At 40.3% G+C, this 23,274-nt stretch overlaps 2 protein-coding genes across 3 annotated transcripts in view; one reads left to right on the forward strand and one right to left on the reverse strand.

Moving 5' to 3' along the window:
* Positions 1 to 12,192, reverse strand: part of SMG7 (SMG7 nonsense mediated mRNA decay factor) — a 112,486-nt gene extending 100,294 nt beyond the window's left edge. The window contains 1 exon segment of the mRNA XM_037825198.1: positions 11,006 to 12,192. Within this exon segment, the coding sequence (XP_037681126.1) occupies positions 11,006 to 11,034 (29 nt within the window). The 5' untranslated portion in view covers positions 11,035 to 12,192.
* Positions 10,915 to 23,274, forward strand: part of NMNAT2 (nicotinamide nucleotide adenylyltransferase 2) — a 204,460-nt gene continuing 192,100 nt past the window's right edge. Inside the window, exon 1 of one of the 2 annotated variants that reach the window (XM_037825201.1) lies at positions 10,915 to 10,987. The gene's annotated coding sequence lies outside the window, so the exon portion shown is untranslated. Of the gene's footprint in view, positions 10,988 to 11,050; positions 11,173 to 23,274 lie in introns of those variants that run through there. The other variant, XM_037825200.1, reaches the window with a different exon arrangement.

Genomic DNA, 23,274 nt, shown 5'->3' on the forward strand with positions numbered 1-23,274 from the left:
AACAAGGTTTGTTGCAACAGAACCTGAGGCTCAGAAAACTGAGAATTAGATAGAAACTAATCAGAATCTTTAATTTATATAACATAACCTATCAGTCTCATGTGATCATTATATTTACATTAACTAAACTCTTACCCATTACTAATATCATACTTCTTAGAATTCCTCTGGGCCTTTACTCATTTTGCTCCTCTGCCTACTATACTCTTCCCTTCTTTCTTCACCTGGCTAAACGTACTCACCCTTTAAGACTGAGCTCAATTGCTGGGACATGGTTTCTATCATATTCCGTCTAGCTGCAAATAAACGCCAAATGTCTGAAAGACAGGAAATGCTACAGGGTTCAAAGAACACAGAACTCATCAGGGTAGACAAGGAAGTAGTCACAGAGAAGGTAAGGCTTAAACTAAGGTAATGGAGGATGGTACTTCCTTCCTATAGGGGAAAGGTCTGGAAAGAGAGATTAAAGCAGGAATGGATACTCTGTGTTTAGAAAACAATGAGCAGATTACACTGGCTAGAGCAGTTGGTTCCTATCAAAGTATAACATGATATGTGGCAGAAGTAGATAAGGGTCATTTAATGGAAGGCCAACAATGCCAAACTAAGGTGTTTAAGCAAGTAAGACCCTTACAAAATTCTTTTTCAGGAATATTAATATAGAAACAATGCAAAATATTAATTGGCAGTGAGGGTGGAGTGGAGCTGGTGGAGAAGGAGAACCAGAATTTGTTAAATACATAAACCTTTGTTATTCAGTTTAACACTGACAGCAGTTTTATGAGCTCAGTGTTCCACTTTAGAGATAAGGAAATGAAAGCTCAGAGAAGTTAAGTTAGCCAAAAGCCAGAGAAAGTAGTAGGTTGTGTTTAAACTTCAGATTCATCTGACCCAAAATCAATGCTTTCCTCTTGATATTTGCAGAAGAACTGCAGGTGAGGTAACAGTTGGGAAACTATTTCAACACTATGGGTATAAAATTGACTGCACTGACGAAGAGGAAAAATTTCCTCCATTTCTAAGATGGTACCATGTGGAAGAGGGTGGAGAAACTGGGAGAATTCAAATATGACTGCAAGGTTTTGAACCTGGATTGGGGTAGGTGTGGAGGGACTGTGCAATGGCAGCACCAATGAGGAAAACAGCAAACATGAGGGACAGAGTGGGGAGAAGAGAAAGGGAAGGATAGAGTTGATTTGCAAGAGTATTGAGTTTGATACGACAATAAGATTTCAAAATTAGAAATGTCCAGAAGGCAGAGGTGCAAAATGATCAGTGGCAGAGATACAACATTTTCATGTGTTACACATAAATAAAGCTTATATAGTGCTTATTTACTATGTGCCAGGATTATTCCAAGGACTTTACGCATATTAACTTACGCATATTAACTCACTTGATCTTTATAACTCTATGAGGTAGATACTATTATTACTCCCATTTTACAGATGGGGAAACTGAAGCACAAAGTTTAAGTAACTTGCCCAAAGTAACACAAAGCTGTGGAGCTGTGATCTGAATTCAGGCAGTTCTGCTCTTAACCACTATACTCACTATACTATACTCTGTTATACATTATTTTACGTTTATGCCCATTTCATGAAATAGTGAAATCAATTCTCTGAATGGCTGTTATACCAATTTGTTTCACCAGGACACAGCACAATGATTTGTACTATCTAGATGCCTGATAGATTTTAAACAGTGATGATGTGGTGACAGTAAAAGCCCTGTGAGTGAGTATGCTATCTGAAGAAAAAAAATATTGAGAGAAAAGGGGGAAATAGAGGAATAAGGTTATGCCTTTCTTTTCACCTGAGTTGGGACAGGAAAACTACATAAGAGACAGGATAATCACAATTCAAGATCTCAATGTTGAAAGCAACAGATCTCAAGAACTTCTCATAAGGCCCCTGTGTATACACCTTAGCAGGTATAAACTATGTGGTAATTATATATACTTACTTGTAAGTCTGGTAAAACTACTTGAGAGTATAATTTCTTTAAATCCCCAGGGACCTGGGATATACCTTGGCCCAAACTGAATGTTTACTAGTGGGATGGGCAGATGGGTGGGTGTACAGGTGGATGAACATGAAAGAGAGACACAGAGAGACAGAAAGAAAAACAAAAATGTGAGCATGAGAGAAAAAGGGAAATAAGCAGTGGATGAATTTGGCCATGGAGGTCTTTGGCATCTTTGAAAATATCAATTCCAATAAAGTGTTAAAGAAATATAGCTGGATTATGAGGATTAAGGAAAAGTAAATGGTAAATAAAAGGAAAAACATAATATAGGGCAAACCTGAAATGGTTAGTCATAAAAGAAAGGTAGGGAAGGAAAGAGCAAAAGTGAAAACAGGAACAGAAAACAATTTTTAAGGACACCTGAGATTGGTTCATTGAAGAGAAGATTAGTAAAGAGGAATAACTAAAAAGACTAAAAGTAGAGAGAGTACAACTGAAATAAGTTCCCGGAGCAATGGTACACAATCAAGAGCAAAAGTAAAAGAAGGAATTCTGTACGAATCTACATCAGCAAATTGCTTTTTTCTCCTTTTCAAGGCCCATACCAGCCATCAATCTTCAGCATAACCACTTCCTCAACTATACTTCTGTCCATAAACCTATTGTATCTAAAACTAAAAGTTAGAAAGGCTGGTTTGGAATACCAATGTCACGTGTTAAATTAGACTGAATGAAAATTTTAAATTTATTTGAAATAAATGACCCATGAGCTGTTCCCTCTGCCTAAAATGTCCATTTGTCCAACATCCACTTTTAAAGTCCCATCCATCTTTCATGACCCAGATTAAATCTCTTCTCCTCCAAGAAGGCCTCCTTCCACCCTTACCTGTCAGAATAAATCTCTTCTTCCCTAGGTGGACTCACACAGTACCTTTGTTCTCTATCATAACACTCATCAGTTCATCCGCTATTACAGTTACTTAAATGCCTTTCCCCAGTATCTATAAGATTCCTTTTGGAAAAGCCCCTATAATTATGCTGTAAAAAATTCAATAATTGCCATTAAAAATATAACAGTTTTAAATATATATATTTAAAAATATGTACAAGTGTTTATGGGTAAAGTCTAAACATGGAAACTAGTTTATTACTATCTCAGAGAAAATTGATAAAATAAGCACAAAAAGTACTCTGTAGCTTGGAGAAGAAAACAAGAATATGAACCTACCCTGTGCATATACAATACATCTTTTCTAAATGCATTTCCTAAATCAGTGGTTCTCAACTCAGGATGAATTTGCCATCCACATTTGGCAATGTGTGAACACATTTTTGGTTGTTACATTGGGGAGGAATATTATTGGCATCTAGTGGCTGGGGATGTTGCTAAACATCCTACAATGCACAAGACAACCCCCACAACAAAGAGCTTATCCAGCCCAGAATGTCAATAAGTACCAGTTGAGAAGCCCTGTTCTAAATAAAACAGATAAGAAAAAAGTAGAAAGTTGCTACTTACTTAGTCTGCCTAAGCTTCATAAAATTTTCTTCAACAACTGAGTCACCTCCTCTTTCCACTGACTAAAAACCAAATCTATAGGAGAGTAAAAGCTACCTTCCTAGGAGATCTACTTGCATGCTAACAAGAAAGGAGTTGGTTACAGGTTCTCACTTTCTGTGTGATATGTTCACCAAAATGCCATTCTTGTATTTTCCTGTAACTGCTGATTAGCCCTTCTAATTACAATCTCCCAGACCAATGATAAGTGTACAACAATATAGTAACTAAATTAAAAAATAGTCTGATTGAGAAAATTAAATGGCAGGCAACATATAATGACCACCACAAACATACCCACATACAGATGAACAATCCATTGCCAGTGAAATAATATATCCTCTGAACAAGAGCAATAGATTAACCCATCTAAACGTTCAGACACTCATTTATGCCACCAATAAAAAAATCTGGAAGGCTAGCCATGGTTAAAGATGAAAAAACAGTACATTGCTTTCCAGTAGAAAGCAAGCTAGCTCCTTTAACATCGGAACCACTCTCCATCCTAAAGCTACCCAAAACTTGCTACACTAGTGATCTAGATCTTATTATAACATATCCATAAAATAAAATCTTAAAAAAAAAAATCAGCAATTGCTTCACTGACGATGAAGATAGAACACAGCAGATGTTAGAAAGCAAAGAAATGAAACATAGGCTAGAAAAGGAAGTATAAATTTTGAATCCAACTGAAACCACAAGGGAAGCAGAAATTAACTGCCAAAATAATTTAGCCACCATTAGAACAAATAATAGATTTATAAGCCTCAAGAGACAGTCCATTTATTTCAAACAATTTTACCTACAAACTGAAATTTTGGCTGATTTTCTGGGACTAAAGCTACTTTACATCTTCTGTATGGTGGGAAAGGGGGGCAGGGCAGGAGGAAGGAGTCACGGATCATGTATATTAACGTCAGTATATACTATAGGATGACTACTTGAAGCACTCAGAGACAGTGAATACATGGCCCAGCACTACCAGACTCTTCTAGAACCCGGAGTCTATCCTTTTTAGCATACATATTCCTCCAAAATGTTCCCACTAACTTCCTTGTCCCTCCTCCCAGGCTAGGAAATGGCAATGTTTGCTACTTTACCCAGCTTTATTGCCTCCTTTTGTCTCCCTCTGCCCCAAGATTTACAGTCACAAATTTTACCTTACAGTATGTTGGGCATTTCAATCAGCATTTAAATGACAACCACTTTTTTGCTGTCTTGGGAAAACAACCCTATGGCTGCTGTATTATTTCTACCTCTGGTAAAAAAGTTCTGACAAAGAAGTGTGTCAATGGAAGGCAGCCTCTTCACTAAAAAGGTATTATGCAAAACAACAACAACAACAAAACCAAAAACTAACAATACAATTTGTGGACATTTCCCTTAAAAGTTAGTGGCTCTCATTGGAAAGTCTACAGCATAGGAAGAAATTAAGGACAAATTAAGACCGCAATGAGATACCATCTCACACCGGTTAGAATGGCTGCCATTAAACAAACAGGAAACTACAAATGCTGGAGGGGATGTGGAGAAATTGGAACTCTTATTCATTGTTGGTGGGACTGTATAATGGTTCAGCCACTCTGGAAGTCAGTCTGGCAGTTCCTTAGAAAACTAGATATAGAGTTACCATTCGATCCAGCGATTGCACTTCTCGGTATATACCCGGGAGGTCAGAAAGCAGTGACACGAACAGATATCTGCAAGCCAATGTTCATAGCAGCATTATTCACAATTGCCAAGAGATGGAAACAACCCAAATGTCCTTCAACAGATGAGTGGATAAATAAAATGTGGTATATACACACGATGGAATACTACGCGGCAGTAAGAAGGAACGATCTCGTGAAACATATGACAACATGGATGAACCTTGAAGACATAATGCTGAGCGAAATAAGCCAGGCACAAAAAGAGAAATATTGTATGCTACCACTAATGTGAACTTTGAAAAATGTAAAACAAATGGTTTATAATGTAGAATGTAGGGGAACTAGCAATAGAGAGCAATTAAGGAAGGGGGAACAATAATCCAAGAAGAACAGATAAGCTATTTAACGTTCTGGGGATGCCCAGGAATGACTATGGTCTGTTAATTTCTGATGGATATAGTAGGAACAAGTTCACAGAAATGTTGCTATATTAGGTAACTTTCTTGGGGTAAAGTAGGAACATGTTGGAAGTTAAGCAGTTATCTTAGGTTAGTTGTCTTTTTCTTAGTCCCTTGTTATGGTCTCTTTGAAATGTTCTTTTATTGTATGTTTGTTTTCTTTTTAACTTTTTTTTTCATACAGTTGATTTAAAAAAGAAGGGAAAGTTAAAAAAAAAAAAAAAAGAAAGAAAGAAAAACAAGGAAAAAAAAATGATGTAGTGCCCCCTTGAGGAGCCTGTGGAGAATGCAGGGGTATTGGCCTACCCCACCTCGATGGTTGCTAACATGACCACAGACATAGGGGACTGGTGGTTTGATGGGTTGAGCCCTCTACCATAAGTTTTACCCTTGGGAAGACGGTTGCTGCAAAGGAGAGGCTAGGCCTCCCTATGGTGGTGCCTAAGAGCCTCCTCCCGAATGCCTCTTTGTTGCTCAGATGTGGCCCTCTCTCTCTGGCTAAGCCAACTTGAAAGGTGAAATCACTGCCCTCCCCCCTACGTGGGATCAGACACCCAGGGGAGTGAATCTCCCTGGCAACGTGGAATATGACTCCCGGGGAGGAATGTAGACCCGGCATCGTGGGACGGAGAACATCTTCTTGACCAAAAGGGGGATGTGAAAGGAAATGAAATAAGCTTCAGTGGCAGAGAGATTCCAAAACGAGCCGAGAGGTCACTCTGGTGGGCACTCTTACGCACACTTTAGACAACCCTTTTTAGGTTCCAAAGAATTGGGGTAGCTGGTGGTGGATACCTGAAACTATCAAACTACAACCCAGAACCCATGAATCTCGAAGACAGTTGTATAAAAATGTAGCTTATGAGGGGTGACAATGGGATTGGGAAAGCTATAAGGACCACACTCCACTTTGTCTAGTTTATGGATGGATGAGTAGAAAAACAGGGGAAGGAAGGAAACAGACAAAGGTACCCAGTGTTCTTTTTTATTTCAATTGCTCTTTTTCACTCTAATTATTATTCTTGTTATTTTTGTGTGTGTGCTAATGAAGGTGTCAGGGATTGATTTAGGTGATGAATGTACAACTATGTATTGGTACTGTAAACAATCGAAAGTACGATTTGTTTTGTATGACTGCGTGGTATGTGAATATATCTCAATAAAATGAAGATGAAAAAATGAAAAAAAAAAAAGTTAGTGGCTCTCATTGGAAAGTCTATAGCATAGGAAGAAATTAAGGACAAAAAGAGGAGAACAATAAAGCAAGAAAGGAGGAAAGTTGGAGAGAATACCCAGTATGAACAGAACAACCCTCAATGGTAGCAGATGTCATTCAGGGGCACCTCTGCCACCTTTCTTAACAGGATTTGAGGCTGGTGTTTCCTACGGCTACGATTATTCTACCTGCTCATCTTCCAAAACAACTTTGATGATGTCTTCCCTGTCTGGCACTTCAATACACCCTCCACCACTGCTTTTCCAACTTATTGATATGTTAATTTCTAAATTTTCATTCTTTCAAAATACCATTCTTCTAAAGCATATTATGCCTCACTTACCATCCTCATCCTTCTCCAACCCCCATCAAATGAACTATATTCAATACACCCTCTTCTCTTACTCAACAGAGGTGCCAGTCTGTTTTTTCATTTTATCATAAATTAAAAGAAAAAACTTTGAATTTTCCTTCAATTTGAGTAATAAATTACCAACGTTATTCATCCTAGAACCCCCACATCTAAGACTATTTCTTTTTTATATATAAGAAAGTATTGTTTTTATCCTTTCATTAAATAACACTTGTCAACTTATTCACTTAGACAGGAACTTTGTCATTACAAAAAAATGACAATTCCTTTTTAACAAAAAAATATCATCATCCTTTCCTTTCCAGAACATCATCTTCTTTCCCATACAGAGGATAGGTTTTCTTCATCTCTTTACTCTATGTCTACAAGTTGAAATTAATTCAGTCCCCTTGATATTTAACTCCTTCTTACCACATAGCCTCATTTCTCACTCTTGAAATTACCATCTTGCTCCCTGGATTCCCACCATTTCAATGCCAAGATACCCCAGTTCATTTACTCTAGCAAATTAAAATTCAGCTGAGACAAAACTAATTTTCATCTACATGAAGAAGAATTTGTAGCTATGCAGTTTAAAAACTGTCCAGTCATGGTCCTACACCACTGACAAAGGCAGGCAACAAAACTCTTTCCATAAGGTCATAAAGAATGACTGCTATCCCCAACCTGGAGCCACCCTATTCAGCAATACTCTGCATCTTCCCTGAGTTGTCTATAAAAAACGAGCAGTTTTGCATTTATCAAAGAAAAGAAAAGGAATGTAAAGACATTCTCTAGTCTTCCCAGAGCAGACATTAAATGGAATGATTAGCTAAAGGGAAAACTGTGTTGGTGTAAGCCTTTCTTTATTCCCTGTCCCCACCTCAGCCCCAGACTCCTATCAACTCTAAGACTCGCTTCATTTTCTTAGGACAGAAGCACAAGATTAAGAAAAGATCAGCTTCCTAGAATCTTTATGAGACTCCAGGTCCTGTGCCTCCCTTATTTTGCCCATTCAATTTTAGCTGGAAAATAGAGGTTTTTTAAACAGTGTATTCATTCTTATTCTTTTCTCCCTTCTTCAAATAAATTCATCTCAGCTGTCTACCATTGATTCTACAACCTAAGGATAAGAAGTCTTCTCTACCAGCCAATTTATAAAAAGATACACCAACACAGAAGAGGCTCAAAGCTAATTGACTTTCTCATTAAAAATGCCACCACTCAATCTGTTTTTCCTCATACCTTTCCAGTCCCACTGCCACCACCTTACTTTTGGCCGTCACTGCCCACTGTTACACAACACAAACAGATTCATCTTTGTAATACATAGATATAAACATGCGAATGCTCTTCTAAACAAATTATCAAGGATTCTCGATTGTCCACCCATTTTAACTATTAACTACTCATCATGGTATTCAATACCCTCTTTTCAAATATGCTCACCTTACCAAATAGGCTCTCCCTAACAATCCTGTCTATACAAAACAGCACATTGCTATTTTATTGTTTATTCCTAGTACCTGCCACCATCTGATATATATTTATCTGTTCATAAGTTTAACTGCCTCCTACAAATATACTCTCCCATGCTCACCCTGTTACCACCATATTCTCTGCACCTAGAAGCTCTCAATAAACATTTGTTGAAAGAATGAATGAACTCAAACATGCAGCACAACATTAATTGATAAGGAATCAGAAGACATATGAATTACAGAGTTTCCACATATTATAATCTTCAACACTTTTAACTTTTTGGGCTCTGCTTTCATCATTTGTAAAAAGGGTAAAACTTGATCATTTATAAAATTTTATCTAAGCCTTTCCAGCTGTATAACCCTACATTCTTATACAACTGAACACATTCCCCACCTCCTTACCTACCTATATCTGCTCACACTTGCCTTCTACCTGGAATCTCCTGTTCCCAATCTATGTATGTCAGAACAGTGTTTATTCTTCAAAGTTCATTTTAAGTACCATTTTCTCCTTGAAGACTAACAAACTATAAGCTCTGTAAAAGCAGGGTGGGGTTCTTATTTTTCTATTCTCAGCAGTTGGTACAATGTGTCCCATACTGCAGGTGATCAACAAAACATCTGATGAATCATAAGCATATGAATGAGCAAATGAATAAAGGAAGTCTTTCCTGATTCCCTCCAATTGATCCGGCAATCTCCCGCCTTTGGACTCATATAACACTTGGCTATCTTTTACAGTACTTATCATATTCTAATCTGTGTTGTTATTTATTTACTTGCCGAATAGACATTAAGCTGCAAATTCCTTAAGATTAGGGACTATCCTAGTGGTTTTCATAGCCCTCTACAGGCCCACAGATCTTTGCTGTAGTTATATTTATAAAGTTTATCTGGTATATTAAACAACAAAGAGAAAAAAAAGGGTCTCAATGGGCACACCTGTGTGGAACCTGTCCCTGTTAAACTCTAGCATTCAACCACAGTTCAAAGACACCATCAATTCTTCTCACCATACTCTTCTTAATAAAAATATTACTACTTTCAAAGGTAGAGCAGGCATTCTCATGTATCATTGCATAATTTCTCTTGCAATAGACATACAGAAATCCACTCACACTTCAGTACTTTCACTTCATTATAAAGCTAAAGTGACATTTCTGCTCATTTCAGGCTTCAACCCCAACTAATTCCCTCCTCTGCAAGATATGAAACGACTTTTTTCACATCTTCCCCTAAGGCCTGCCTTTTTTAGTTCTGCTCCAGAAAACAAAAAGGACTCGTTTGAAGGTCTTCCTTCCCTTTTTCTAAGTAGTAGCAACTACCCAATTAATCTTAGGTTCTAGAACTCTTATTCTTCTCCACCATTAGAATTTTGGACTCTCATTTTCCTCTACCTCCAAGCCCTTTCTGCTTTCACGGAACCTTTCTGGATGCCCAATTGCTGGTGCCTTTCCATTCAGTATGCTCTCACCATTATGCACTAAATTCCAATATTTCTGCATCTTTCCCCTCCTAAAATGTGTAGCAACTGCCGCCCTCCCTCCACCGCAGACACACATCACACTCTTGTATCCATGCGTCACTCTACCTCCCAAGTTCCTTACACCACTCTTAATGAACGCTCATGACACTCAGCAGGGTATCTACCGACTACACTAATTCAAACCCAGTTTCTTCTGGGGAAGCCAACCTCTCTCCTTCCTCACTTCCCCATCCGTTCTCCCTCTTTATATCCCCCACCCCACCCCGCCAAGTAACTAGAGATGACATTAATCCTCAGTATTCCCAACCTGAGAATGAAGAGCTAGCTCGTTTCCTGCGACCTCCCTCTCGCCCCTCACCCCCACCTCAGGTGTGCAGATTTCCACCCTGTCCTCTTCTCAAGCGTGGTTCCAACCAATCCCACGCCATACCACTTTTTCCCCGCCACGGAGACCAGACCCCTTCTACACACAGCCATCTCTACTCCGGGGCGCCGCCGCCTCCCGGGCGCTTGCCCCCACCCCTCGCTAGTGAGCCCGCAAGGGCGCGTGCACACACATTCTCACGCTTCCCCAACCTTCCTCCCCGCATCGCGACAAGCCGGCTTCGCAGGAGCTCAGCTCAGCCGGCAAGGGCCAGGCACCGATACCGGCCTGCGCGTGCCCGCTCCGCCCCCTCCAAAGGACCCCGTCAAAGCCCCCGCCTCCCGGCCCTGGAAGAATAGAACGCAGCAACACCCCCGCCACCCCAGACATACCACCTCTGTGTCTGCTGCTCGTGCTCCAGCCCTTGGTCCGTGCCCCGTATACACCAGGTCGGTCTCAGCACTCACCGGAGATACTGCGCGCTCTGCAGGCTCATCCTCCGCCGCCGCGTCTTCCCGCGAAACGTCCGTGGGTCTCTCAGGCTCCTCGGAGCGGCCCCGCGGCCCCGCGGGTGCTGGCGGCCGCCGCCATCTTCCTCTCCTCCGGCTCCTCCTCGCTCGACGCGGGGGTGGGGGTGAGTGAGGCGAGGGGGAGGGAGCGGGGAAAGCGGCTCTTGCTGCTGCTCTGGTCGGTGGGGCGCAGGGACACTCCGACCCGGGAGGGGGCAGAGGGAGGGAGAAGGGAAAGGGGCGGGGGAAAGAAGGGAGAAGCAAAGGAAGGAAGTGGAGGTCCCTCTCGCGATGTTTCAGTGGCACCGGTCCCACCATATGATTTCCGCCTCTCTGTAGCGCTCTCCTTTGGGATCAACGAACTGTCTGGTCCTTGTGCGGCTGCTGCTGAGCGACTTGCTGGTGGCGCTTACTAGCTTCCTGCTAATCCAGCCCTCTCCTCCCGCGCGAGGGGGCAACCCCGGCCTCACCGGGAACATCGAGCACAAATCAATCGAGAGTTACACGCAAAGTCTTCCCCTGTCTTTCCACTCCACCCAGTTTCGCTCTTCCTTTTTCCACTCTCCCACTGTTCCCCGCCGGAAACGCCGCCCCTTCCTCCTACAGTTCCGCCCGCCGGTCCCTCGACTCTAGTCTTCTCTCGCGCGCTAGAGTGACGCGAAGGAGCCCCTCTTCTCCGCGGCCCTTCCCCTTGCTCACAGAGAGTCTGTTGGAGGGGATGGGGCGGAGCCCAGGGAGGAAGAGAAAGGAAATCAAGGGATTGGATAAGCAGCTGCCATGGCAACTGGAGGCAGTGGTTATATTGTCATAGTAACCAGTGTGTGCGGACGGGTGACCCTCCCCGTGGCGAATAGGTTCCCGGGAGACCGACCAGGATTCCCCCTTGGCTTCCCATCCATCTAAAGGCCTTCCCCAGGTTGGAAATCAGGGTAGTTCTTTCCTGATGGTGATATCCATTTCCTCCCCCCTTCCCCTTTCCCCTGGCGACAGGGAGAGACCCCGAGGCATTCACCGTGGGCTTTCCCACCCGCCCGTGGGCGGGAACCACCTCCATAGTTTCCTCTCAGCGCCGAGCGTGGAAAGACCCCGACCACGCGAAGAAGATGCAGGGCCTGGAGGCTGGCGGACAGCGGGCTGTAGTAGGAAGGGCGAGGCGGCGGCGACAGGCGGCGATGAAGGGCCAGGGGTTTCCCCACAACTGCCTTGGGCTCTGGGAGGCGGGATCCCTCCAGTACGGGGTCCCTGAGGGAGGAGAACGGCACACGACAGCCGCGATCCCTCTCTTACCGACTGAAACATAACGACTTACCGGGACGGGTGGACCCTTCCCCGAGATCTCCCTTCTACCCACAGGCCCACCCACCCTCACCCCCACCGTTCACTTCCCTACACCCTCGACTACCGATCCTCCTCGGAGTTCCCTGCGCGGCCTTCCCGAACCACCTCCTGCTGCGAGGAGGCCAGAGTGAGGGTGGGATCATGTCCTAGAAGGCCTACAGTGCTTTTCAAGTATTCAGAGCCCGGGACTAGGCAAAAAACTGACTATTGCCATCTCCCTTAGAAGTACCCCCCAGTGGGGGTCCCTCTTGATTATCAAAGGCATACCTCCTAACTCCTCCCTCCTCTGCACCCTTCCTCCTTCTCTCAGGAGTCTGCAGTGATTTAGAACTTGTCACTATATCTTTTGGGTTAGAGAGGAAAACGTTTAGGTAAAATAGTATCAAGGATACCAGGATACATGCCTGAAATTCCGATGAACGTCTAGGAAAAGGATTTTCATTCACAGAGCAAATCAAATATTTGAATGTCTATCTATATTTTGTGTCAGGTTTGTAAGCTAAAAGCAATAAAGATGAAGTCAGTAATAATGACTGAGTAGTAGTTGGAGAAGTCATCCTAATGGTTTAGAGAAATTATTTGACATTTTACAAATTATATTTCTGGTTCGTAGTGTTGTGGAATCATTTAAACGAAATACTTTAGGATATGTAAAGGTACAAGATCTCCCAGGAACGCAGCCTCACTGGATAGTTAAAATCAGAATTTTAATGGTCTCTTTTGGTTTGGGTGCCTGACTGTTACTGTCTTCCACTGAAAAGGCACTTTGAAGACAGTGTTTGTTTGGAACATCATGCATAAATTTGAAGTAAATGAAAGTACAGCCTACTTTGAAATAAATCCCAAGGATATATTTCTAGCTCTCTATCCTTGATAGAGACTGAACGATACTCTTCGTGCTGCAACGGCCTAGTATGATGCGGTATGACGTGCGGTGATTACAGCGACACAATGCCCGCTAATATCCCGCCCAGCGCCGCCCACTCGCGGGAAACAGAGCCACCTAGTGAGAGAGTGTTCTTATCTCTTGCATTGGATCCTGCTTTTCCTTCAACCCTGGGAACCCAAGAATGGAAATTATTGCTGCTACATTTACCTAAATTACTTTTCTTTCCTGGAGTTTATTGGTTGGACTTTTTTCTTTTTAGATTTTAACAAGAATAAAAATGCTATGTTATGTAAAGTAATTACCCCTTATCGTAACACCTTTCATTTCTGTAGCACATTATCTTCAGTAAACAGTATATAAGCAAATACCATGACACTCCTGATAAGTACTGTAGGGGAAAAAATATTGTTTTCTCATTTTGAAAATAGGGAAACTGAGATCAGAAAGAAATACTTTTGTGGTTTGTTGGTTTATTCAATAAACATTTACTGAGCACAGTGTATTTCAGGCACTGTCCAGGTTACTGTGGATATCAACATGAAAGAGACATGGTCCCCATCTTGGAGGAACTCACCTTCTGGTAGAGATAGCAGAAAGAGGTGATCAGGATGCAGTATGACAGGTGCTGTAACTGAGGTAAAAACAAAGTACTTTAGGAATACAGATGAGAGTCAGAAAAAAAACCTTGTGTTTTATAACAGCTTCCCTAAGAATTGTATAAGATTCTCCAATAGCCTTACAATTCCCCTACAAACTAGAGACAAGAGTAGACATTTTACAGATAATAAGACATAGATACCAGTTTTGAAAGCAGTTTTCAAAAATCAACAGAATTTATTCAGCTGATGTTAATGATGAGATACATACTTTTTGTGTCTTGTTGCTGAAAATATTTTTTGCATTTCGGCAGATTGAGTTAAAGTTATTATCAACAGAACTCAGAAAAATTATGATCTTGAATTTACATTCTGCTCAAAACATATTTTCCAATCTTACCTCTTTATATGCCTGCCCCCCCCCCCCCCAGCAGGCTTGTAGAATATAAGCATCTTTCTACAACATATTTTATTCACTTTTTTTTCTGCAGGTATAAATTACATCTAAACCAAAAGAAATTAAAGAGGAGAGGCTGCCTCATATCCTTTAGGCCTACCTGATTTGAAGTTTTTTGGTTTCTGCCTAAGTTTCGCTAAGTAATTTCATGAGAAGAGAATAGGCTAAGACCTGAGTGTGCATTCCAAATTCTGCCATCTCAGTCAAGTTTCAGTCTCCTCCCTGATCAAAATAGAAACATTACCTATTTTACAGGCTTTCTGTAAGCGTTAATGATATGACATATGGCACTCCCTACCTGAGTGCCTGACATGCAACACTGGCACTTGATAAATGTTAATTTTCTTTCTGCTTTTTTATTCTTTATATCAAGCTAAAAAGAATAATTTAGAACTACTGGAAATAAAATTATGTTCCAAAATAACTTTTAAATAATTATCTAGTCTTTGTCTATAATACTCATAGGTCTGACCACACACCCAAATCTAATTTTCATTAAGTGCTAGAAGATCTTTTTCTTTATCCCTGACTCTGATTATAGAAAAGAATATATTAGGCCATTGTGACTCAGATTCCAGAGGTTTGGAACTTTCCAAAGCTCTTATTTCACTGAAAACAGCCTAATATAATCCCATTTCTGCTCAAGTAAGCAGAGGCCACTTTTCAACCAGGCACCAAGTACTCACTGAGAAGCTACTCTTAATATTCCTACCAAATTTACCTAGTGTTTCAGTAACCTGACAAGCAGGCCTCCTCCCTTTTTATAGTAATAGGCATCTCACCTGTTCCATGAAACCTTACCAAGCAGTGATTTATTTTATTATTTAGCCTACATATTCTGAATGTTTCCAAATCATATGCACAATTAGGTACTTAATAAATATGTTTCTATTTTGATGAGAAGGATGATTTATTGATTACTGTACTCAGGTACACAATGCGTATGAAGCTGGCCTGTGTTCTCTTTAGAACCACTCCTCAGACCATAGGGATAAGTGATTCAATCTGGTGAGTGATTCATTCTCTTCAAATAGTGAGACAAATACAAATTGACTTTTAAACTCAGGTCTCCTGTTATACAAGATTTCTTAGATCAGAGGTCAGCAGCCTTTCTGAAGCAGTTTGCCAAGTGTATATTTATTCATTCATTCCTAAAAGGGAATCACTGAGCCTGAGGATCAGTTGGGAGCATCGCTGTCCAGATGCAGAAGAAACTTCTGGTTTGGGAGACAGTGAGGTGAGAGTTGGTGAATGGCAGCCAGAGCTAGCAGGTGTTTGTGTGTTCTCTTTATCCTTCTCCAGTCTCCTAATATCTACTAAAGGAAACCTTATTCATCTTCAGGAATTTCTCCCAACTGCCAGTAAGCAAATACCTGGCAGAGAACCACACCTTATAATCTTATCTGCTAATTTATTGGACACAGACAATCTGGAGAAGACAAGAGATGTTTATAGGAAAGATAGAAGAGTATTTAAGAATAAAAATAAACATAGCCTCTCATAGTCTATTGGCAGAAGTTCTTAATGCTCACACATCTCTTTACTACCCTAGGCACAGTACTACCAAAGCCATCTTGTGTCCCAAATTTAAAATAAAAATATTGATGGAAAAGTCTGTGTAATTATCCAGAAGCTGCCATTTTTCCCTAAAAACAGCCAACCAAAAGAAAAAACCTTTTAATTTTTATAGTCTCTACTGATTTCTATAGGGCACAGAGAATGTAATACTGATATTGTCATAAACCTGCTCTCCTTAAAAAAATGGGAAACTACACACACACTTTTCTTCTTCCCCTGTCATCATTATTATAACACCTTCATTTGCATTTCGTGTTAATAGGTGGTAAAGATGAAAAGCAAAGAAACTCAGGACTTAAGTTCATTGCTTTAAAGTGTACTAAGTATATGTACTCAATTATTGTTTTTGCTTTGTTTAACTGTCCTAGGATCTTTTCTGTTTTCAGAAATCAATTAAATATCAGAAGCCTAGATAGTTTGTCCCATATATGTAAAAATTCTTAGTATGATTGGATCACTAGATATAAGAGCATATTCCAGAACGAATTAAATAGCAAATTAATGTGTACTTATATTCCTCATTTTAACTGTTTTAAACTTTTTTTAAAAGTTTTGTTTCCTGGCCTAAAGTCTCTGTTAACTTTCCATTACCTTTTAGATAAAGTCTTCAATCTTTAAGGTGACTTATGTGATCTGGACCCTGCCTGCCTCATCTCTATAACATTTCCCTGGAATCACCACCTAGCCACAGAGACCTTCTCTTAGTTTCTTGAATGGGCATTATTATTTTCTACCTCAGAGCCTTTGCATAAGCTATTCCCTCTACTAGATTTCTCTTCTCCCCAGACCACTTTTCTCCCTTCATGTGCTTCAAGCCTAAACTTGAACTTCCTTGGAAAAACCTTCTGATTTCCCCCAACCCTTGCCACCACCACTAACATCAAGTTAAATTGCTACCCCTATTATATATTCCCATAGGACTCTGCCCATTTTCTTCATGGCATTTGCTGTATTTTAAATCTTTGTTCAATATATGCTGCTTCCAACTGTCTGTAGGCTTTGTAAGGGCAGAGATCATGGCTATTTTGCTCGCTACTATAGTATTACTTGGCCTAATAGACTGTCTAATACAAAGGTACTCAATAAATGTTTGTTGAATGAATGAATTTTAGAAAAAAATTAATAGAAATTAAGATCTTGTCCTTCATATAAATGCTTAAAATTCCTGAAGAATTTATTATGAAATATTCTCTGGAAGTAATCCCTAAGCAATAAGAAAAGTACTTTACTGGGCCTTCAACCCATCTGGGTAATTGAAATCTGCTATTCTATTTAAAAAAATAAAATTTTTAATTAAAAATTTACTTAGGCAATCAATAAAGAGCACACTTACAAGATTGGACAACTCATCAATTATCTAACAGCAAAGTCAGACTTCAATGTAGAAAAAAAATCTTCTACATCCAAATCATTCTTATTTAACTTTATATATTCTAGTTTGGGAGTATGGGAAGCAATTAACCCTGTTATTATGTGGCAAAAGTAAAAGCACACTGCTGGGAAGAACAAAAAATTATATTAAAAATTCAGAAAGGAAACGGAATCAGAGAGTTGAATGGATACAGTGATCTCTGTATTTCTCACAAGAAAAGTGTTCATAAATTCTAGCATTGTTTTTGTGATTTTTTTTCTCCTCTAGTGGGATAGGGCTAGAAAAATTGAATGTAAGATTCTTAAGGAAAGGACCATATCAACTTTCAAAGTAAATGAGATGAATTATGTTTCAGGGGCAATTTCTCCAAGTTTGATTAAATTAAAAAATGTATTTGTAACACACATAGCAGTGCCTGACACTTAGTAGGCATTCAACAAATGATGCTGCTCTTTTTAGAAACATAGGGTGAATAAGAACTTTACACACAATCTAATATAGGTTAAACTTGTTTTTAAAAAGCAAACAGAAAATGCATTTGTGGAGAGGGAGGAACCCAACAGACTGCTTCAAAACTGGGTGACCGAGTATATGACCGAGTATAATTTGCCAAGGGAGGAAACAGCTATTGTCTGGTTAAGGAGGCTGTTTAAGTTCATTGCTATTTTATGTTTCAATAAAATGAGATCCAAGATCTGTCTCAAAGCTGAAGTGGTTAAGGAGGCTTCTAAGGGCAAAACCAGCTGCTTTTGCTTTCCCTTGTCCTCTTTCAAACAGACATCCTAGAAATACAAGACCATTCTCTCTCTCTCTCTCTCCCCCACCCCATGACTGTAATGTTTCCATTTGCTCCCCTATATGATCCAATCCTTTGTCCCAGAGGATATGCATGGTTAATTCTTCTAATGTCCCTGTGGTGGTACCAAGATTAAAGGGCATGCCAAATATGGGAATGCTGATCTTTCCAAAATGTAGACAGCAATGGAATAGATATTGCAGAAGGTTATTAGCTATAGAAATGAGTTGGAATTAATTTTCTGTAAGTATTTGTGGAACAGTCAAATTTTAGCATTAAAGCACATTGGGAGAGTCGGGCAAGATGGCGGCATAGAGAGGAGTAGAAGCTAAGTAGTCCCCCTGGAACAACTACAAAAAAACAGAAACAACTAGTAAATAATCCAGAATAACTGCGGGGGGACAAACGAGACCATCCATTCATCATACACCAACCTGAATTGGGAGGAATGCCCAAGAACACAGCATAAAATCTGTACGTAAAACCTGCGGAACCAGGTCGGGAGACCCCCTCCCCCATAGCCTGAGCTGCAGAGCCACGTGGTGCCAGAGAGAAGCTCTCTCCCAGCAAGTGAATATAGCTCAGCTGAGCTCCAACTGGGGTTTTAAGTAGCGAGTGTGAACTGCCCACTACAGGTACGGATCCCCAAAAAACAGACAGAGGCTTTGGGTGACGACTGACCTTGGAGAGCCTTGGACTGGGTCTGAAGGGGGCTATCTGATTCTTTTTCGACTCAGTGGAGAAAGCCCCAGTCATTTTCAGTTTCCAGGGCTGTGAAGCTGAGAAGGGTGGAGACACCACAAGCAGAGAGTGAGACCATTGAAATGCTAATGACCTCCACCTGGGGGCTCTGTCTTCTCTAGGAGGAAAGGGGTGGGGCCTTTTCCATTCAGAACCAGACCCCAGAGCCTGGGGGAACAAAGCCACACCTCCTCACACCAGTCAAGAATTATAGGCTAACAGGCGTCACCTGCTGGGCAGAAAAGCACAGTGACCCGAGGCATCAAAGGGTGGAGCAATTTTCTAAGACACACCCTCAGGGAAACCAGATACTGAATATTTCTTCCCTCTGGGACCTGAGCCTGTTCTGCTCTGAGAAAACCTGATTTGGATAACCAAGGAAACCATGCCTAGACAACAGAAAATTACAACCTACACTAAGAAAAACAAAGTTATGGCCCAGTCAAAGGAACAAACGTACCCTTCAACTGAGATACAGGAATTTAAACAACTAATGCTAAATCAATTCAAAAAGTTTAGAGAAGATATTGCAAAAGAGATAGAGGTTGTAAAGGAAGAACTAGACATGTATACGGCAGAAATCAAAAGTTCAAAAAACCTACTAGTAGAATCTATGGAAATGAAAGGCACAACACAAGAGATGAAAGACACAATGGAAACATACAACAGCAGATCTCAAGAGGCAGAAGAAAACACTCAGGAACTGGAGAACAAAACACCTGAAAGCCTACACGCAAAGGAGCAGATGGAGAAAAGAATGAAAAAATATGAGCAAAGTCTCCGGAAACTCAAGGATGAAACAAAGTACAATAATGTACGTATCATTGGTGTCCCAGAAGGAGAAGAGAAGAGAAAGGGGGCAGAAGCAATAATAGAGGAAATAATTAATGAAAATTTCCCATCTCTTATGAAAGACATAAAATTACAGATCCAAGAAGTGCAGCGTACTCCAAACAGAAGAGATATGAAGAGGCCTACGCCAAGACACTTAATAATCAGATTATCAAATGTCAAAGACAAAGAGAGAATCCTGAAAGCAGCAAGAGAAAAGCAATCCATTACATACAAAGGAAGCTTAATGAGACTATGTGCGGATCTCTCAGCAGAAACCATGGAGGCAAGAAGGAAGTGGTGTGATATATTTAAGATGCTGAAAGAGAAAAATCACCAACCAAGAATCCTGTATCCAGCAAAGCTGTCCTTCAAATATGAGGGAGAGCCCAAAATATTTTCTGACAAACAGACAATGAGAGACTTTGTGAACAAGACACCTGCCCTACAGGAAATACTAAAGGGAGCACTACAGGGTGATAGAAGACAGGAGTGTGTGGTTTGGAACACAATTTTGGGAGATGGTAGCACAACAATGTAAGTACACTGAACAAAGGTAACTATGAATACGGTTGAGAGAGAAAGATGGGGAGCATGTGAGACACCACAAGAAAGGAGGAAAGATAACAACTGGGACTGTGTAACTTGGTGAAATCTAGAGTATTCAACAATTGTGATAAAATGTACAAATATATTCTTTTACGAGGGAGAACAAGCAAATGTCAACCTTGCAAGGTGTTAAAAATGGGGAGGCATTGGGGGAGGGATGCAATCAGCATAAACTAGAGACTGTAACTAATAGAATCATTGTATTATGCTTCCTTTAATGTAACAAAGGTGATATACAAGGTGAATGCAGATAAGGGGGGGATAGGGGAGGCATGTTAGACACTTGACATTGGTGGTATTGTCTGATTCTTTATTCTACTTTGATTTAAGGTTATTTTTCCTTTTGCTGCTTCCTAGCTGTCATTTTTTTTGTTTCCTCTTTCTTTTGCCTCTCTGCCTTCTTTGACTCTCCCTCCTGCCTTGTGGAAGAAATGTAGATGCTCTTGCTTAGTATGAGCAGAATGGTTAATTAGGATGAACTTAAATGTTTGGAAATGAACAGGGGTGTTGGTAGCAAGATGTGAGAATAACTAACAGCGCCGAATGGTGTGTGAATGAGGTGGAAAGGGGAAGCTCAGAGTCATATATGTCACCAGAAGGAAAGTTGGAGGTCAAAAGATGGAAATGTATAAAACTGAATCCTATAGTGGGCAATGTCCAGGATCAACTGTACAAATACTAGAAATCACTTCATGAACCAGAACAAATGTATGACAATACAATTAGAAGTTAATAATAGAGGGGCATATGGGGAAGAACTATATACCTATTACAAACTACATACTACAGTTAGTAGTATTTCAACATTTTTTCATAAACAGTAACAAACGTACTAAATCAATACTAGGAGTCAACAATTGAGGGGGTTGGTTAGGGATAGGGGAGGTTTAGAGTTTCCTTTTCTTTTTTTCTTTTTTCATTTTTCACTTTATTTCTTGTCTGGAGTAATGAAAAGTTTCTAAAAATTGAACAAAAATTAAGTGTGATGGATGCACAGCTGTATGAGGGTACCCAGGGGCAAGTGATTGTACACTTTGGATCTTTGGATAATTGTATGGTATCTGAACAATCTCAATAAAAATGGAAAAAAAAAAAAAAAAAAAGCACATTGGGCATCTGTTTCGGTTTGCTAAGGCTGTCAGAATACAATATACCAGAAACAGGTTGACTTTTACAATGGGGATTTATTAGTTTACAAATTTACAGTTCTAAGGCCATGAATATGTCTAAATTAAGGCATCAACAGGACGATACCTTGTCTGAAGAAAGGCTGATGGCATCGGGGTTCCTCTGTCACATGGAAAGGCACATGGCCGGTATCACTGATCCTTCTCTCCCTGGTTTCGTTGCTTTCAGGTTCTGCCTCTTTCCATTTCTCCCTTTGTCAGCTTCTCTGGGGGCTTTCTCTCTAAGCTCTCTGGTTGTTTCTTTCTCTGTGCTCCCTCTCTGTGTTGCTTTCTCTTTCTGCCTTTTCTCCTCTCATAGAGGACTCAAGTAAATGATTAAGACCCACCTTGAATTGGGTGAGTCACATCTCAATTGAAACAACCTGATCAAAGGGTCCCACCCACAATAGGTCTGCACCCATGAGAATGGATTAAAAGAACATGTCCTTTTCTGGGGTACATAACAGCTCCAAACCAGCACAGAATCCTAAATGGAGTTAAGAGTTTAAGATCTACTGGGAGCATTCACTTGATGATCACTTCCTATCCTCTGCACTTTCAAGACCAATCTAAACCTAAAGCAACACGTCACTTCTGAGACTTTAATCTGTGTGTGACCTGATACCAAGGTGAAAGCTTGATAAGTTCTGGATCCTCAGGAATTTTAGTATTAGCCATTTACTCGTTCTTTCATATATTCAATCTTCAAAAATATACTGAGAACTTTCTTTGTATCTGGTCATATGCTAGTCACTGGGGTGCAATGGGGAACAATATTGACCTTCCCTCAAAACTTAAAAGTTTAGAGTAGAAAACAATTAGGTAAGGGGACAGTTATATTAGAGAGTGATAAATCTGTGGTAGACATCTTCAGAACCATTCTACTTTGAGCTCACTTCAGTGCACATGTATAGAACCATTCCACTCTGAGATCAAGTACAGACATGCAGTCAGATAAACCACATTCAGTATTCCAGTCAACTTCAAAAATCCTTCAGAATGGGATTTGCAGAATTTACTTTTCCAAAACTGCCATCTTGCCAGGTTTGTCAAGTGCTGTTTCCCAGCAGGGAAAGGATTACACACAGTTCAATTGTTCAGAAAAGTGATGGAAAATCATAGCTAAATGTATTCTGAACTAAAATATATCTGAAAGATTCAAAATGGTGTATATAAAGTATAACCATGACATAGAATTGCACAGGAAAGTAGTGAGAAATATGATAAATGTTAACACTTATTTCTGTGAGGAAAGACTTTTTCCCCCAGGATCCACACTGGGAAGGCAGGCCAGCTCCGCTCCAAGCCAGTGAGGGGATGGAGGAGCAGCCAGCCAGGGGTGTGAGGCAAGACTTTCATTATATTTTTCAATATCTCCCACCAGCCAAAAAGTAAAGTGAATTTTATTGTTGTTGTTGCTTTTATTATTGCTAAGGATTTCATTTTTTGTTGTTTTTAAAGACTGCTTGAACTATTTGCCATATTATAGGAAAATGAAAGTAATATTGAAATTGAAAAGGAGGCAGGTTAAAGATAATCAATTTTTACAACATGGTGATTGAAAAAATTTCTTATTCTAGCCAATTCCTAAGGGTTTGTCTGGACATGTTACACTCTAATGCAATAACAGTATGGATACTTATGTACAAATAAAAATTAACAAGGTGACCATCTTTGAATACCACCATTACTGACCCTCTTTGGTAATCTTGGGTCTAGTTTTGGGAAACATGACAGCCTGAGAAGGATGGGAGGCTTTGGATGGCAGTCATAGGAGAACCAACTTAAGTAATAAAAGTCTAAAGTTAAACCCTTTATTAACTTTTTTGCCTTCTCTTACCTTTATAATTCTTT

Source organism: Choloepus didactylus, chromosome 2 (genome assembly GCF_015220235.1).
Source record: "Choloepus didactylus isolate mChoDid1 chromosome 2, mChoDid1.pri, whole genome shotgun sequence".
NCBI lineage: Eukaryota > Metazoa > Chordata > Mammalia > Pilosa > Megalonychidae > Choloepus > Choloepus didactylus.